We start from the raw sequence: 19,139 nt of genomic DNA on the forward strand, positions 1-19,139 counted from the left end.
ATCATGCGTGTTCATTACAATTGTTGAATGGTTATTTTTTTTGTATTTTATCAATGTATGTACATACCAAATTACATTAAAATCACTCCAGTAATTCTAGAGATTATAGACCAAGTCTACAAATTCACTAAATTTTTTACACTAGTGTATATATATATATTGTGCTTTAAAATGTCATTCTCTTGACATATCTATCATTAAAAAAAGTTTCAATAACTACCATTTTAAAACTCCCTGTACATTTTTCTCAGCATAAAGAATAATTTTCAAGATATTTGTAAAAATAAATTGAGTTTACAATTTGTATATCATACGAAAATTTTGTCATTTCTTGTCTACTTAAGAATGAGGAATTGAAAGTTGTAAAGTTTTAGGGCAGAGAGATATTTAAGTATTTGGAACTGGGAAAGTAACTGATGTAAGCTCTTAACAAATAAGCACACAATCCGTTAAAACTTACTCATGAATTGCTTCGACATAGTCTTTGCCTTCACCTGTTTGGGCATTGATTTTCACCCCCATAGCAGTTTCTGAAAGAAAATTTTCAGTAACTGCATAAAAACTAAACATTGTTCGAAAACAAAAATACAATACTTTTATTTTTTGTTAATATTTATTGTATTAATTATTATATTAACTGTTTATTTTATTTTTAAACATTTGGAAATAATTCTCGTGTTGTAATGTAGTAAAAGTTTTTCCAAGCTCCTCTGTTCTCCCATATGTGAAAATTCTGTACCTGAAACCTTTACAGGAAATTCATAGAATGAGTAAGATGCCCAGTTATGATGCTTTATTGAAAACTAAACCGAACTTAAGCCTATGGATTTTTTATTTTATCGGAATACATTAAAAATATTATGAACTGCATAACAATGAATGAAATTAGTTACATTGAAAAATCGAATTATAGCAGCAACTGAAATTTCATAAATGCGTCCCAAGATATGGGGAGCTAGTTTTATAATTTTAGAAAAATAATGCCAGACGAAAAACGACTGTACCACGCCTAATATTAGGTCGAAATTAAAAGCCTGGTTTAAAGCCCAGTCAGACTAAGACTCTTGATTCAAAATAATTCCTAGAAAGCTGAAAATGATTTTATTTCACTTTAGTCATTTGAAATAAGAATAATTTAAGTTTGTGACGGTTTCTGAAGTTAGCTAAACTTTTGAGACTAAAAAAACTAATAAATTTTCGCCACTTTTTTAGATTTGATATCATAACATCTGAAAAAGGAATTACTCCCAAAATTTAACTGCGAACAAAAGATAAGTAAATACTGTATCGAAAAATATACTTGAACATTAATTTTTTAATCGGAATCAGTAATCAAAAATGAGCAACATTTTTCGCTTTGCATTAAAAAATATTGCACTTATTTTCATACGCCTATTTACAGTAAATACCACTACAAATAAAAATTGTTAGTTATCAGAATCTTATAGTCTAAGATTCTGAAGATAAGGAAGTCTTACATTTTTTCGAACTAAAATGGACAAAAAGTTTTAAGCTAAGTTCTTTATATATATTATAAAGGAATCAAATTGGTTTTCTATTTTTGCTATCTTTGGTAGAGAACGTGTAGAATGATTGTGTTTAGTGCTTTATTTTTACTATATTAAATTTTATCGGAGAACTGAAAGCAAATTTATATGTTTTTAAATTTTTATTTGAGAAATTATTTTTTGGGTTACAAAGGTTTAAAAGCAAAGCGTAACGCTTTTTCAATTCAAAGCGAAAAGTTAAGCTCATTTTTGACCACTGATTCTGACCAAACTGCTCAACCAAATTTAAGAATATCATTCGATGCAAAATTTACTGCATTGTATCGATCTTATAAAGCAATAAATAAAAAAGTATGCATTATTTAGATCTTTTAAGGTAAAAAACAAAAAAAAATGATGCATTGCATAGATCTTATTAGGAAAAAAAAAGGCCAAATATTTAGTATTTTGCCTCTTTAAAGTTTAACTCACTTCAGAAACCGCCGCTCATATTAAACTCATAGTATTCTTGTTTGAAACAAAGTGAAATAAAAACATTTCCAGCTTTCAGGGATTTAATTCGATTGGATTGGATTGAATGTAGAAGTTTTATGACACAAGATCCAAAGGAGGATATGCAGCGCCAAACAATTTGTTGAGTTAGATCTAATGGTAAATTGCACACAATAGTTTCATTGTTATAAAATAAATGAAACTAATAAAATTGTTTATCTCAAGACACGCATTTTCAAAAGCTCATAAAAATCAATAAAAAGCGTAATTCTATAAAATATACAGAAAAGGTAAAACGGTTCATGGGTAGGAAATAAGAGTGAATAAAATTAGATAAAACAGTTATATACTATATAAAATACCAANAAAAGCATAATTCTATAAAATACACAGAAAAGGTAAAACGGTTCATGGGTAGGAAATAAGAGTGCATAAAATCAGATAAAACAGTTATATACAATATAAAATACCAATAGCTCGCAGAAATGCGAAAATGTTAGGTTGATGAATATCATCTAACAAATCCTTCATACATAAAATCGTGCTATTAAAAAAGGTAAGACGATGTTGGTTAAAACAAGGACAAATGATTAAAATGTGATGAACCGTAAGTAAAGTATTGCAAGAGTCGCATTTGGGAGGAGATTCTCCAAACAACAGATGAAGATGCGTGAGTCGAGTGTGGCCGAGTCTGAGACGATTAAGCTTTACATCTGCATTACGTAAACGTAATACAGGTAAGGGGTCTATATATGGTTTGATGTTATGAAGTTTATTTTGAGTTTGAAGGTTCCAATGCTGCTTAATGATGAGCGACGGATGAGATGAGCTGTCGAAGGGATTTAATTCGAAGCAAGGAATTTTCTCGCTCTAGTTTCCCAGGGCTATTAAATGTTTTAGAAATACCTCTGTTCTCTTTAAGATTTAAATTCGTTAAATTTTGATGTGTGTTATAACCAAAAAAATAATAATAATAAAATAGATAAATAAATAAAGAATAAATTATCTCCTAAAATTATTTTTCAGTATATCACTTACCACAGATAATATCTAATGTGCAATAATTAATTAAAGGAACAACATCAATCCATGAATCTTTCTCAAGTTCACGTAGTCGTGAGATAAGAATATGCGAATGATAAGAAAATACAGGTAAAAAATCTTCCAATATTCGAAAGTGAAAAGTCGGGGTCAATAGTTTTCTTCTGTATTGCCACTTCTTACGAGAGCTGAAAATAAAAAAATATTAAATGAGAAGCAAAAATCAATAACACACATAAAAATGCATTGATTGGTGTTATAAAAATAAATGGGACTGTGGGGTTTAATTGCATTGAGTTCAGAAAAGGACAATGATTAGAGAGTAACAATGGCCGACGTTAATAATTATGAAGGTAAATTTCGAGTCGTATATGTCGAATTTGAAGGAATCAAAGACTTTTTCCATGGCAAGTTTTTTATTTAAAAATTGTATTAACGTTTCAATCCAGCAAATTTAATTTTTTGGACAATGATTGGAGAGAAACAATTACAGATGTAAAACTATTAACAATTATGATGGTAAATTTCGAGTCGTATATGTCGAATTTGAAGGAATCAAAAACTTTTTCCATGGCAAGTTTTTTATTTCAAAATTTTATTAACGTTTCAATCCAGCAAATTTAATTTTTTGGACAATGATTATTGGAGAGTAACAATTACAGATGTAAAACTTTTAATAATTATGATGGTAAATTTCGAACCGTGTATGTCGAATTTGAAGGAATCAAAGATTTTTTTTCTAGCGAGTTTTTTTTTATTTAAAAATTGTATTAACGTTTCAATCCAGCAAATTTAATTTTTTGGACAATGATTATTGGATAGTAACAATTACAGATGTAAAACTATTAATAATTATGATGGTAAATTTCGAACCGTGAATGTCGAATTTGAAGGAATCAAAGATTTCTTTTCTAGCGAGTTTTTTTATTTTAAAATTGTATTAACGTTTCAATCCAGCAAATTTAATTTTTTGGACAATGATTGGAGAGTAATAATGACAGATGTGAAACTATTAATAATTATGATGGTAAATTTCGAACCGTGTATGTCGAATTTGAAGGAATCAAAGATTTTTTTTCTAGCGAGTTTTTTTATTTAAAAATTGTATTAACGTTTCAATCCAGCAAATTTAATTTTTTGGACAATGATTATTGGAGAGTAACAATTACAGATGTAAAACTATTAATAATTATAATGGTAAATTTCGAACCGTGTATGTCGAATTTGAAGGAATCAAAGACTTTTTCCATGACAAGTTTTTTTATTTCAAAATTGTATTAACGTTTCAATCCAGCAAATTTGATTTTTTGGACAATGATTGGAGAGTAACAATGACAGATGTGAAACTATTAATAATTATGACGGTAAATTTCGAACCGTATATGTCGAATTTAAAGGAATCAAAGATTTTCTCCATGGCAAGTTTTTTATTTTAAAATTGTATAAACGTTTCAATCCAGCTAATGTAATTTTTTTCAATGCATTTAACTCTGTATATCTTTATATAACTAAGATTGTAAACGGTAACTAGCGTTACCGTTTTAGCGCTCGATAACTAGCCCACTCTGATTCAAACTGCCTCTAGCTAATATTCCATTGACCTATATTAGGTCAATACCGTTAAAAGTATATTTTGAATACATTTAATCTGTTTTGTTAGTCACTTGCATTTTCATTTATAATACTTAAAAATTCTAGAAATATATTATTATGTAACATTTTCATAAGAAAATCGAAACATCTGCATACGGACAAATTTTGCGGAGTGGAACAAAGTTCAAAGATGTCACTTCAGCGGAAATGACTACCCGTAATGAGCTAATAATTTTTGGTGGAAGAGCCACATTTGATTATTATAAACATTGCATAATAAGGGCATGCTGCGCCTAGCAATTGAAAACAGATTAGACCTTCTAATCTGTTTTAACCATTTAAAACAGATTCGAAGGTAAACTGCGGACTATATATTTATCTTTATACAATACATGCCCACAACATGAAGTAGTTGTGATGAAAATGAAAAAAATTAGAGGAAATGTAGACTAGGAGAACTTTTAATGGGATCACTCATTAAGTTGCATTACAACATGCCTATAAGATACAGAAGAACAAAACTCCAAAATCATTATTATTGAGATTGAAGACACCTTGAAATACTATAGAATAATAATTTGAATATAAGTAATTAACGAGTATTACCTGGTAATAAGACCGGTTCCAACCAATGGGTGACCAAAGTTATAAAAACCGGCTTTATCGATAAGATTACTACTACTTAACACAACCTGAGGAAAAAAAACCTATATGAGCGTATGAAACTATAAATATATGACAAGATTATGGAACACTTCTATGCTAACTCATTTTTCCCCCATAATTTTCAAGAAATACTTGAAAAACTAATTACAGAGAGGTGATAATTTTCTCGCGCATTCAAAATAAAATGATAAACTGCGTGCAACGGAACTGGAAAATGGTTGTTTAAAATAAAAAAAAGTCCGATCATTATGAAGATTTTGCAGATTGTTGTTATCACTAATTTAAGTCTGTCTACAAAATTATTCAAACAAATATTTAAAGTAATAATTTTCAAAAAAAAATTTTGCTAAAGAGTTTTAATTACTTTTTAAATTTTTTTTTAAAAATGCTTTAATCTTAAATGGTTTCAAATAAAGCAAAAACATCTTAATGATCGAACAACATATTTCTTCTAAGCAATATTTCGTGAATCTATTTTTATTCTCTTTTGGTATTTTTGTAAGACAATAAAGTTTTAATGTGCAAGCTTAAAATAAATTAATCCAAGAGTTTGTATTCATTTTAAAAAAGCACTTTTCATTAAGTATTAATTGAGGAATAACGTCCTTCTTGAATTTTCAAAAATTTAACTTCGTAAAAAAAACTGCTCATACCAAAGAAAGTACTTCCGGTTACATGTAATTTATGAAAAATTAGAAAGATTTCGCAGTTTTAGGTATCATCCCGTGCGAGTATTAAAAATTTTAATATAAGATGTTGCTAGTACTTGGAACTCATAGCATAAGATTAAAAAAAACGATAAAAAGGAGGAAAGAAAAAAAATATTTTCAATAAAGAAAATTAACAAAAATTTTCTTAAGAATTAATAAATTAAGAAAAAAATAAACGATATAATCTTGTGACCAGTTCACTATATTATATCTGCAAAAATGGTGCTTTTTTTAATTGGATTAATATATTCCAAGGCAATTTATATCAATAGAATAATATGAGGAGTACCAAAAAGAAAGAAACAGATTCGAAAATAAAAGAAAGAAAGAAACAGATTCGAAAATAAACTTAAACAGGGTTAATTCGTAAAAATTCCCAAAAAATACACACTAAAACTCAAAACGGAACAAATAAAGCGAGAAATGCAAACGGATGTCACATACTTTCAAACATCTTGCAAAAACTATTCAGAAATAATTTCGTGACTAAGCTGCCAGTTTACAAAATACAGTTGACAAGAAAAGTTTTAGCACACTAAGCTAATTTCAAATTCTAACAAGATGAATCAACCAACCAAATCTAAACTATTTTCTTATTTACTACCATCATAATAAAAACAAAAGTAAATGGAAATAAAGAGCACACTTGCTATAACAGAATTTCAAACAACAAAAAAAAACGTTAAAATTTTTTTGCTCAGAAACATTTACACTCTTTGAGAAACACAAAGTAACATTATGCATTATCGGTGATTCGCTTTTTAATACCTTATATGCAGTCCATTGGCCTTAAAGAATGCCTTTAAACTTCGTGGCATGAACTTCACTCTTTGTTGATATCTGGTAAATATTCCTGGAACGAATTAATGCAGACTCTGAGGAATATCTTCCCGTAATGTAACTCTTACTTAATAACTCGTACCTAGTAACTCTTACTTCTTGCTCTAAATGCAGAGATGCCAACTTGCTCCGGACAGCAAATATATATTTTAAAGTGGTAGTTTATCAATTGTGATTCTTGGTTTAATAAATTGAATTTAGTACATTTTTATCCACCACTATTTCTAAATAATTCGTTGGCTTATATAATTCACCACTTAGCAGTATTAAGGTCAGGCAAAACATTTTAAAAAACGAGCAAAAATAGTCAAATATTTGCAAAAATTATTTGATGTTATTTACCGCTTTTTAAATTATTTTGTCGTGTCCGGAGCAGTTGGCATCTCTGTAAATGGTTCCAAAGATGTTCGATCGAGTTCAGATCAGAAGATTGTTGGGGAGTATGTAGCCTTCTTGGTGCATTATAAAGCTACCATTTCCTTCTTACATTCGCGGAATGTTTAAGGACTGTCATATTTGTCGTTGTAATTTTGTAGTGGTAGATATATTACAGTACTCTCCACTAGAATTATACCTGCCAACTTTTACTCTTTTTGAGAATGGATTTTTCAAGTGGTAGTAAAACAATCACCGAAAAACAATCTTACTAAAAATATATTTATATTTTGACTCGGTTAAATTCAGCTATCATAAAGATTAGTATGCTTTAATATATTCGTTGTAATTATTTATATGTAGTGGTGGTCAAACTCATTTATAATTTTTTTTATAATTCAAAAAGTCTAATGGCATGACATGAGTTTCGATACCACTTTAAATACGAAATTGAAATCTTCCGGGAAAACCGGAAGAGTTGGCAGCTATGTACCTGTGATAAAATTCGTACATAGATACCACTAGTTGCTGTACTTGTGAAAATACCGGGAGAGCTGGATTAAGGTCACCGGGCTTTTTTGAGTGCTGAATGTGAGAGGTGTATTAACTTCACGGTCGTAGTCGTTCCTGTATTGCATTTAGCAGTCGAATGTATGCAGGCTGACGTTGTGTATGATCGAGACAAGGCTGAGTAGCAACAGCTTGAGGAGGTGAATAATGCTGTAGTCACAAGTAGCAAGTCAACTGTTCAATGTGGGGCATCCATTGAAGTAGGCGTTACCATATCGAAGTGGGCGTTACTGTCAAGATAGGTGGGTTCACATCACGTCTGAGTCACCAATGTGGGGTTAGTACTTGTAATTTTGTAGTGGTAGATACGCTACAGGATCATTATGTTGCTGGAATATATAAGTGTCTTGGAAGCCTAATTTTCTATTACTGCTTTTCAGGTTACGACGAAACACCTCTACAGAAGACACAGCTGTCATCCTATCATTAATAATTACCAACCCAATTATTCCAAACCTACAGAAGTGTGCATGCGCTCGTGAAAAACTACGTGAGAAAAAGAGAATTTGCAAATACCCATAAGTTAAAAACGTCAATGTTAAAAGTAGGAAAAAACATTTATAAATGTCTTAAGAAAGGAAATGTAACTCAACTAACTGCTAAAATAAAAATTATAAAAGTACGGTTGTGGACACGAGGTAATACGAAGCATATCTAATTTTAGCAATAACTATGAAATCCTTTTTTGTTTTTGTTTAAGTATTAAAAGTAGTTTTCACAATTGATACTGGTGGCAAATTTAAAATAATAGCGTTCTGAAACTATAAAGCGCATACTAGTAACACTGCAAAAGACAGTTTACACATTTTAGTACTGTATTTTGATAAAAGAAAGCTTAGCTGATCGCTGAATATATTAATACTTTATTTAAGAATCAATTCTTAAAAATTGAAAAAAAATTTTGACTATATCTTTTGTAAACGTAAATACTTTCGGAGAGAATGCTAAAAAAATTTATTTTATAATTGTTAATGTTTTATGTTAAAATTATGTGGTATGCATTAATGTATAATAATGTTGACAGCGATATCTGAAACAATTAACTTGATGTTTAGAAGAAATGTTTAGATGTTTTTATATTCTCTTAATATCTATTCAATCCAAATATTTCACGGTCATACTACAGAAATGAAATGACAAATCGTGCTGCATTTCTGTGTTCGGCCTATTTTATTCAATATATTTCCTCCATTTTAAGAAGCTTTTTTTTTATCTAAAATATTTTTAATTAATTTTATTAGCTATTTTGGGTTACTCTGTTATTTCACTCCCTCTTTCACCAAATTTAATTCTCTTTGTTAAACGAGAGAGCATATTCGTCGCTTTGAAGCTAAACCGTTGTAACTCAAAAAAATCGAAAAATGAGATATTTGGGTCATTTTGTGTAAAAAAAAAAAGACACCCTTTTAGAGAAACAACCTGTTGTCTTCATAGTTCCATAAAGTTAATTTAGAGAGCAGATAAATCGATATCGCATTGGCGCGATTAGCATTAGAGCGGAAAGTTTGAAATCGCTCTCCTGAAAAACTTGCTTTTTTGAGTCACCACGGTTGCGTATAGTAATTCTGAACATTTTTGTCAATACGACTGTTTGGATATTGATTTTGTAACTGTCAAGTTTAATTAATGTGGATTAAGTTTCATGCCTGATGTTTCACCAACTAAAATTAACAAAAAAGTTACCTCTACTGTTTCCGGTTTGAAGAAAAACACATATGTCTTCATGAATAAAGTGAGTTCAAAGATTCTTTCCTTTTCAAATAGAACGCACAATCCACATAAAAAATTTAGTAGGACTGAAAAAAATATTACAATCAATAGAAATTTTTAGATGATATGTATTATCTTTTTGTATGGGTTAAAAAAAGCAAAATAAAGTAAAATTCCGATTACTATACTTCAATGAATTATAACTTCTTTTTTTTTTACTTTTAAATGAAACTAAGTGACATTGTATAACAATTGTGTTGATTCTTAAATCAAAATAATCCGTCACGTAAGTTCAACACAATATGAGAGAAGATCGAGACAAAATGATTGGAGTTCTACAAATGAGCGATTTCGAATTCGAGATTATTAGTTGACAATGTTGTTCACAGTTATCTTTCTCTGCGAAAAATGGGGATAATACGTTTTTTCTCTAGATAATATACAAAGCGAGAAATGACTAAAAATTGTTTGGATCTTAAATATTTTCACTGGTTTTAAGATATCTATTACTATAGCTTCACGACTAAACTAAGCACACCGGACAAAAAATTAGTCACCCAAAGAGATATCATGAAGAAGATTATTTAATAACGTGTAACACCGCCTCTAGAATTGATAACCGGCTGGATTTGGTTAGGAAGTGAGCTCACAAGGTTTTGCAAGTACGTCGAATGCAGTTTAAGTCCCTCGTTGAGGCGCACATTCATCAAATTGTGAGATTTCTGATTTTGGCGTTTTACCCGTTGTTCCAACATGTCCCACAAATTTTCAATGGGATTCAAGTCAGGTGATTTTGCAGGCCAGCAGATATGTAATTGAGTGTTCATAAAATCAATCACATATACTTCCAGCCCCATGAACATTGCTGTTGTCATCTTGAAAAATAATGGTATCGACAACACACTTTGCATGAAGAGGGTGACTAAAGGCAACTCCTAATTGCCCAGAACGTTCAAATTAACATGTTGGATCACGTTAGTGGCCACCTCAGTGAGGGAGTCCAATCCATAATAAGAAAAACTCCCCCAAGACATAACAGACCGACTTGCTGCTTGAACCTGAGCTTGCACACAGTCAGGATGAAATGCTTCACCTGGTCTGCGTTGCACTCGCAGACGTGCGTCTTTTGAATAAACGCAAAAACGTGATTCGTCAGACCATATTACATTCCGCCAGTCAGCAACTGTCCCCGTTCGGTGATTTCTAGTCCACTGAAGTCACGCTGCTTTATGTGCCCGTGTGAGCAATGACTTCTTACGAGATGTTCGACTCCATATGTTCATTGCATGCAGCTCCCTTCGCAATGTTTTCTCACTAACAGGCTGGGATGGATCTGCATTTAGTAACTGAAGCAATTCCTATCCAGTTTGAAAGCGATTTTGATTGAAAAGTCGTGAAACACGTCTCCGGTCACTTTCATGCAGGATCTTTTTCCGACCACACTTCTGAAGCGTCTTTCGTGACCACGTATATTACACCACTGCTTGTAGACACGTTGAACAGTCTGCTTTGAAACGCCAACAAATCCAGCAACTTCATTTACCATATGACCATTAGCACTGCCAAACACAATTGTCCCTTTTTGCCACTCTATCACACCTTCACTCTTACCCATATTTACACATAATTTCCACTTCAAACACAGATATCTCACTGATACCTACTTGTCTTTGATCAGGTTGAAGCAGTGTTCATGCAGTTGAGCACGTCACTTGACCACTGCGTCATCTAACGAAACCTAAGGATTCATTGGTGCTTGCGCACTAGGGTGACTAATATTTTGTCCGGTAAGCTTATCTACCAATAGTATTTGGACACGCGTGATTGAAAAGAAAAGCAAACTTTATTCATAATCAATAGTTGGTAGAGCCTCCACGAGAGGCAATTACAGCGTGAACCCTCCGGGGCATACTTTCCACAAGTTCTTGTGTGACGGCTAGTGGTATTTTCTTCCACTCGGCTTGGAGAAGACATGTAAGTTCTTTCACCGATTTTGGACGGGTAGTACACCCCTTAATTCGGCTATCCAACTTGTTCCAGAGGTTCTCGGTAGGGTTTTGGTCTGGGCTCTGGGCAGGCCAGTCCATTCGATTTACCCCATTTGTACCATACCAAGACTTGGTGACCATCGCAACATGACAGCTGGCATTGTCGACCTGGAAGTAGCAGGGTTCCACCCCGTAAAACTGCCACAACGTAGGAAGCACATTGTCATCCAAAATAGTGCAGTAGGTATCGGCGTTGAGCTTACCATGAATAAAAACCAAGGGTCCCAATTAGCGATGCAACGGATATCCGGCAGGCAGTATCTATCCGGGTAGTAGGCCGGATATCCGTTTATGGCCGGATATTATGATTATCCGGTCGTAACATTTGGCTCGAAATAAAATATTGGGTAGAAAGGTAAAAATTAAATATATATATATATATATATAATTCATCACAATGATGGTAGTAAATGTAATTTTAACATAAAAATCAATATTCTTTTCAAATATAATTTTTTTTATACTTATAGTGTTTATAAAATAAAGAAATCTTCCTTTTTATATGTATTAGATTTTAGTTTTTATCTTGGTCACGCCTACAACAGCTATGTTATACTAACCATTAATATAAATATTCTTAAAGTATGTTAGTATTTTGAAAGTTATGTAATATAACATAGTATGTAGTATATAAAAATATGGTATACAATTATAACAGAATATATTTACTATACGGATATACATATTTATTATATTATAATTATATAATANTTATTTGATTTAAATCAATGATTTTTTTAAAAAAATAATTTGATTTTAATCATGATTTAAATCGTGATTTAAATCAAGCTGATTTAAATCAACAAACCCTGATGAAAGGCCTTTCCATTTCTCTTCTGATCTTCAGTAAGAGTTCGGTCCGAACATGGATGAAATATAGAGCACCTCCAAAACCAGTTTCACTGTCTCCCCTACATTTTTGGTGGGGGTACGTGCACTTCCTGGTTTGTTAAGTAACCCGAAACTAATCGACTAAACACTGTCACAGAAAAGGGGGATTGCAACCTGCGCTTGTCAAAGATTTTCAAAAAGAGTTGAACAGAGTAAAAGTATTTGGGAAGGAGGGAGCAAGACCCCCTACGGAGAAGATTAGTCCGCAATCGTCTCTTGGAGAATGAACTTGGCGGTGGAAGTTGCCTTCCTCCCTTACTCAAAGGTAGAAAGTGACTTGTGTTTCAAAGGCTATATTACAAAAAGTAATAAAGATAAATAAATAAAAAATTGACCTACATTTTCGTGGATAGGAAAAATTATTAGTATTTTTTTCGAATTGATCACTCCGATTCTTAAACAAGAAAAATCGATTCAAAGTATGACAAGCCCGCGATAGACTTTACATGTTAAAAGCAGAATTGAGGAGTCTGCTTGGTTCAACACTTTTCTCCCGGCAACCACGATTGGGGGGAGCGACTTTCTGATCATTTGAGCTCGCCCCGTGTTCTTTGTTCGACAAGCTTTCCACAAGTCCTTCTGTGGCGGCTAGTGGTATTTTCTTCCACTCGGCTTGGAGAAGACATGTAAGTTCTTTCATCGATTTTGGACAGGTTGTACACCCCTTAATTCGGCTATCCAACTCGTCCCAGAGTTTCTCGATAGGGTTCAGGTCTGGGCTCTGGGCAGGCCAGTCCATTCGATTTACCCCATTTGTACCATACCAAGACTTGTTGACCATCGCAACATGACAGCTGGCATTGTCGACCTGGAAGTAGCAGGGTTCTACCCCGTAAAACTGCCACAACGTAGGAAGCACATTGTCATCCGAGTAGGCATCGCAGTGCAGTAGGCATCGGCGTCGAGCTTACCATGAATGAAGACCAAGGGTCCCAATACATACCAGGAGGGCGTGACATATCTCAGGACCGCAGAAATAGTCATTTGCATAGGTGTCCAAATACTTATTGGTACATGATAGTGTATAAGCCAGGTACGTTTGTTTTGTTCATATTTTATTGAACAGAACAAGAATATTCGTCATAGACTCCGAATATAAATGGCAGAGATAGTTATTTGTAACACCATCGAAGTTGGGACTTGTGTTTGCAGAAAATAGTGCTTAGTGTAATCCCAAAAAATAAAGGAAGAAAAAGAAATTTGAATATCAAAATAGATGATTTGGTTTTCGGCATTATGCTCACGGTGTTTACCACGGCTTGAGATCGCAGCATATATCTCACAGTTTGTAATACGTACATCAACTGGTACCGGTTTTTTTCCCTTCGAAAATAGGAAAGTGAAAATGCAGTAAATGCTATTTGCTCTCTTAACTTTCAATGAGATTTTTCCTGGGAAATGTCACCTGTATGAGGCCTAATCTCTGATTATTTCGCCAGACCAAGTGAGAGCTAAATCTTTAGCTCGTTTTAAAGACAAGTGATTCATTTTCGTTCGGAAACGACCGAAAATATTTTGAAAGCATCTCTGCTCTTTAAAAGTAGTGGAGAATCCAACATTCCACCAAGGAAAGGAGGTGATAAATGTGATGGCGAGGAGGTAAAATTCGAGGTTTTCTGTACATTTTCCTCAATAGCGTGATATTAACCAAGTTTTGGAACTTCAAATCTTTATTTCTAAGTTTAAATTCATTTGCGAATATGAATCTGTGAACGGTAGTACATTTAAAAGCTACATTCTATTGATATTTTTAAAGTTAGCAAATGACAATATACTTACTACACGTCATATAATCGATACCATTGTGAATACTTTTAACGATACTTAAAAGAAAACTATAGAAAAAGAGTATGGGTGAACATGTCAGATGTGGTATGGAGTTCGTAGCAATTTCCGGATGATTCAACTTTTTCATGATAGAAATAACTAGAATAAGTGCCAGCTATAAAGAAAAGATGGAAACGATGTCAAAAACAAATTAAAAAATATCAAACTATAAACAAGAAAAATAAATAAATTATAAACTTCTTTTTTTATAACTTGGACTTTTTGATTCTTACTATTCTTAAAGTGTTTCCTTCATTGATGACGGAAGTCAATTTTAATTTAATATTTTAACCAAATAATTTTATACGACTGTTTAGATAAAACTTGAAACAAATTTATTATGTTCTTTTCTTCTTTGAAAACTTATTTAAAAAGACTTTTACACTTTTACTTATTTAAATACACTTTAAAACTTATCACCAGCAGTGATATTAATATTAATAAAATAATACTGTCTATTAAACACTTAAAATTGAACGAAATAATATTAAAAATTTTTCTTTTATTTTCTGCTAATCCACAATTTTATAAAACTCCAACTAAATTCAGGTTTATTACTATTTGTGTTAATAGTAAAGCGAAAAAAATGGCATTTTATTTGAAAATGTACTTCAAACGTTATGAAATAAAATTAGCAAAAAGACTAAAAGAACAGTCACCTGAATTTGATTATCTATTATAATACACAAGTTTTAAAAATCCAAAAATTATTTTAAAAAATTGATTCTGTAAGCTTTTTATATTTCAAATACTAATATACTTCCCATCTAAACTATTAAATTTCTTGATAACCTTCTTAACCGTTTGAGTAGCTTTCTCTTGTTCTGCACCGAAAATGTAATAAGGGAGAATAAAAAATATTTTTGTTGGTAAAAATACATAATAATTAGTGTTAATTATAACCATTTCTATTGTTCTCCAAAAAACATTACTACGCATTTCATTCCGCACTTTTAGCATATACAGCATATATAGCATATATATTTAGCATATGTATATAAGAAAACTCTTCAGCACTCAAACGGTTAAAATTTATGGCTTATTTAATCTTAATATTATTGATGAGGAAAGCTGGAAATGCCCCGTTTATATTAACCTAAACAACAATTTTATTCTATTTAATGACGGCCTTTTTAACAAATTATTTTATCCTTGAACTGCCGTGCAGTAGAAAAATCAAAGTAAGCGACACAAAACTCTTTACGACAGGAGAAGAATAAACTATTCCGTTTTTTTCTTTCAAATACAAGGAAGCGGAAATTAACGGTATTCAGTCGTTAGCTGTCATGTCTCTCGACTGTCAAACTTGTCTGGGAGATGTCGAAGATTTTATAGAAGAGACGTAACTTGACCAAGAATCTCTCTGACTAGGCAGAGGATGTTCCACAAGCCGTTTTCCACATTCCATCAAGCATTGCGATGACGAAGAAGCAAACTTGACTTCTTGGGTAGACTACTATCATTTGCCGTTTGGAGTATTACAGTCGTAACACGATCAAAAGCAGCACTTATAATATGATGTATTACCATGTCATCCATGATATGAGCAAATAGAGCCAGATGATATATGAAAGTTAAGGATCTGGGGTTTGTGGAAACTGAAGCAGAATATAAAATTATGAGAGTAAAGAGATCGCTGTTACAGAGATCATCACTCGCAGTAACGTTTAGGGAAGGGCAAGAGAACTGGTGAAGCTAATGCTAAATCAATGGAGGAAACGTTCATGTAGGTCCACCCAAATAAGTTTCCTTGCCCTTATTAGCAAACTGAGATTATGGTCTGGATAAAATGTGGAATTGTACGTCCCCGTTCATTGGTGGCTGAACTTCCCTAAGATTCTCTGTGACCATTTAAATCTCCGAGCAAAATAAAATGCGAAGGTAATTTGATCTGTCAGTCAATTTAAATTTGTTTAAGATACGGGTGCATGAGGCAGTAGATAAACAGAGCATACTGTGAAGAGAACATTAATGTGAATTTGAACAATGTTAGAGTTTAATGAGGTTGAGTATATGGCAAAAGGTGAGTATGTGGTAATTCATTTGAAGTTAAAATTGCAAGTTTGCCATAAGGTCTACTTCCATTATCGCCCCGTTTGTCAAAATTATACATACGATTTTTGGACCGGAGATATTTCCTATAGTCTTAATGTTTTCATTCACTGTCATAGTAAATTTGTTGCAGGCAATTTTCAACTAATAATATTTCTCTCCCTTATTTCTGACAAAAAACTTTTAAAACGATAATGTTCAGTATTTTAACAATGAATTTGGTTTTTAAGGCAATATTCTAATTCTATACTTCGGAATTCAATCTTTTTCCATGATCAATAATACAAATTATATCTCTAATTATATTGCCATATTTAAATTAATCTTTTTGTAATTGCAATTTTTGAAAGATTTTACCTTTCACGATCCAAGAAAATTCTGTATTAATTGATAATCATATTTCTGTTTAGTTCTAGATAAAATGCAGGAGAAAAATTAAAAGAATAAATTGTGAAATTTAGGGAAGTACTGAAAGGTGAGTGTATAAAGTACAAAATTGTTTCCTGAAATTGTAAAGTGACAAAAATTTGAGTATTTGGGAGATTACAAAGAATTAATATTTATTTACATCATAAGATCAACCACAAGACCTAAACTATTCGAAATTTGAAAAAAACTCACTATTTCACAAATTTGAAAGGAAAAAAAATTCCCTACTGTAAATGTTCGAATTCGTTTGAATTAAAGCCACAAAAATTGATTTTTAAATATTATTTGAATAAATGAACCTCTTCTGGTCTCGCATTAACTTAATGAAATCTTAAAAAGAAAAAAAAATCACGAACAAATGTAAATTGCAGTACAAAAAAATCCTAACCACTTACCTGTTTATTTTCTTTGAACATAAGTTTAATTGAGTAAAAATAAAATATTTTAAGCCATTAGAAGCATTAATAGAAAAAATGTAATTTTAAGTTCTAAAAAAAATAATAATGAAAAATTATGCATCTCAATTTTCACTCATTATTAAATAGATTAAATTTGTATCAGATTTGTAGTAACATCCCTTACGAAGTTTAAGGTTGGTTTGAGGTATCGATGTTGTTTTGAGGTTGCTGAGAAAACAATCATAAAAATTATACCTCGTAAAGGTTGTAATTGAGGTGTACGAGGTTGTTTTGCATACACTTCAGCTCTTTTTGAGGTTGTTTAAAATTCACTTCATATCAACCAAACTGATGAGGTGAATTCTAAGGTATACAAGGTTGTTTTTCTGATAATTGAAACAAATGAGGTATTTATGAGATAAAAAAATATTTACCTTATTTCAACTAAAAAGAGTGAGGTCTTTATTGAGGTGTATTATGTCATTTTATTTATATCTAAGATTCTTTTGACGTTGTTTTAAATTCACTTTATATCAACAAAACTGATGAGGTGATTGTAAAGCTATACAGGTTTCTTTCTGATACTTATAACAAGAAAGGTATTTATGAGGTATAAAAAAATATACCTTATTTCAACTCAAGACATTGTTGTTGACATATGCCTGTTTAGGCAGAGGGGTGCGATTGATCTTGTTTTCCAGTGGCGCCATCTTTGGCCAAGGATTCAGGTATTTATTGAGGAATATGAAGTCATTTTAGTTATACCTAAGCTTATTTTGAGGTTGTTTAAAGTACACTTCACATTAACTAGCTCACTTCCCAGAGTTCCGTGCGAGCTGACAAATGGCGTGTTTGTTGACAATCGAAAGTCTATGCGAAATTCAGTATGTGTGTTTGACATTTATTAATTCAGTTTTATCACTTTTAATCAAATATTATGCTTCAATTTTCAAATTTAAATTTTATTATTAGAGGCTGTTGTTGTAGGCTTAGCAATAAGAGATAACAAGAGATAGAAGAGAGCAATAAGAGATAGAAGTATTTCTCGTCGCTGTTTAGGTTAACGTTACTGGTGAATCGTAACAGCAGTTTACGCATAGTTTATTTTATTGTTTGCTATTTATTCAAATGTAACTATTTTTTTAATTTTGCTTAGGAGTATATGTTTTAATGTAGCAGTATGCAAGCTGATTACTTGAATAAAATGTTCATAATTTCTCGTATAAATAAATCATTGAAAATTGAAAGATTTTAAAATAACAATTTTGCTTTGAAATTCTACTACAGCTGTATGCTGATCGTTTGCTTGGATATCTTTATGCAACGTTTATATTGTTGTTTATGAGTGAAAATATGTATAATAACACTCCGTTTTAAATCTGATTAACATGCGAATTTTTTCTGTAATGTGTGTATATATATATATATATATATATATATATTCTTGTATATCAAACTTGCTACTGAAGTTGCAGATTCAAACTTATATATGTTGCAGATTCAAACTTGACTTAAAAAGATTGTTTATGCAAGCTTATTGCGAACTTCATAGTGCGTACGCTAGAACAGTTAAATTTAACATTTTCCTGGTTTAATTGCTAACCATTTATAAACCTTGCTGAGCATTGTGATAAAAGTTGTTACTGACATTAAAATCAGCCTCTCGTTGCTATCTGGTGTATGTCACGGCAGTATTGGATACCAATACTTAAAGAAAATATTTGTCTTCTGCTTTTTACTTGTTATGTTTTATGTTTTTTTTTCATTCATTTTAATACCATCGCATGTATCCAAAATTAATTTCATCTTTAAATCCTAAAAACCGAGAGAAAATTGCTCACTAAAGGATTTTATTACTTTACAGAGCATAAAAATAAATAAATAAATAAAATAAAATAAGAAATAAATACAATAAAATAAAATAAGAATAACGCTCCATTTTTCTCGTTAAAACTGCACTCTCGTTAAATGGGGGCTTGTCGTAAGGAG

At 31.5% G+C, this 19,139-nt stretch overlaps 1 protein-coding gene across 1 annotated transcript in view; it reads right to left on the reverse strand.

Moving 5' to 3' along the window:
* LOC107456123 (cytochrome P450 4V2-like) overlaps positions 1-19,139 on the reverse strand; it is a 30,975-nt gene that overhangs the window by 8,267 nt on the left and 3,569 nt on the right. Inside the window, exons 2-6 of the mRNA XM_016073905.3 lie at positions 14,224-14,386; positions 9,479-9,591; positions 5,241-5,326; positions 3,039-3,229; positions 461-530 (exon numbers count right to left, since the gene is read on the reverse strand). Coding sequence (XP_015929391.1) covers positions 461-530; positions 3,039-3,229; positions 5,241-5,326; positions 9,479-9,591; positions 14,224-14,359 — 596 coding nt within the window. The 5' untranslated portion in view covers positions 14,360-14,386. The remainder of the gene's footprint in view (positions 1-460; positions 531-3,038; positions 3,230-5,240; positions 5,327-9,478; positions 9,592-14,223; positions 14,387-19,139) is intronic.

This window comes from Parasteatoda tepidariorum, chromosome 10 (genome assembly GCF_043381705.1).
Source record: "Parasteatoda tepidariorum isolate YZ-2023 chromosome 10, CAS_Ptep_4.0, whole genome shotgun sequence".
Taxonomy (NCBI): Eukaryota; Metazoa; Arthropoda; class Arachnida; order Araneae; family Theridiidae; genus Parasteatoda; species Parasteatoda tepidariorum.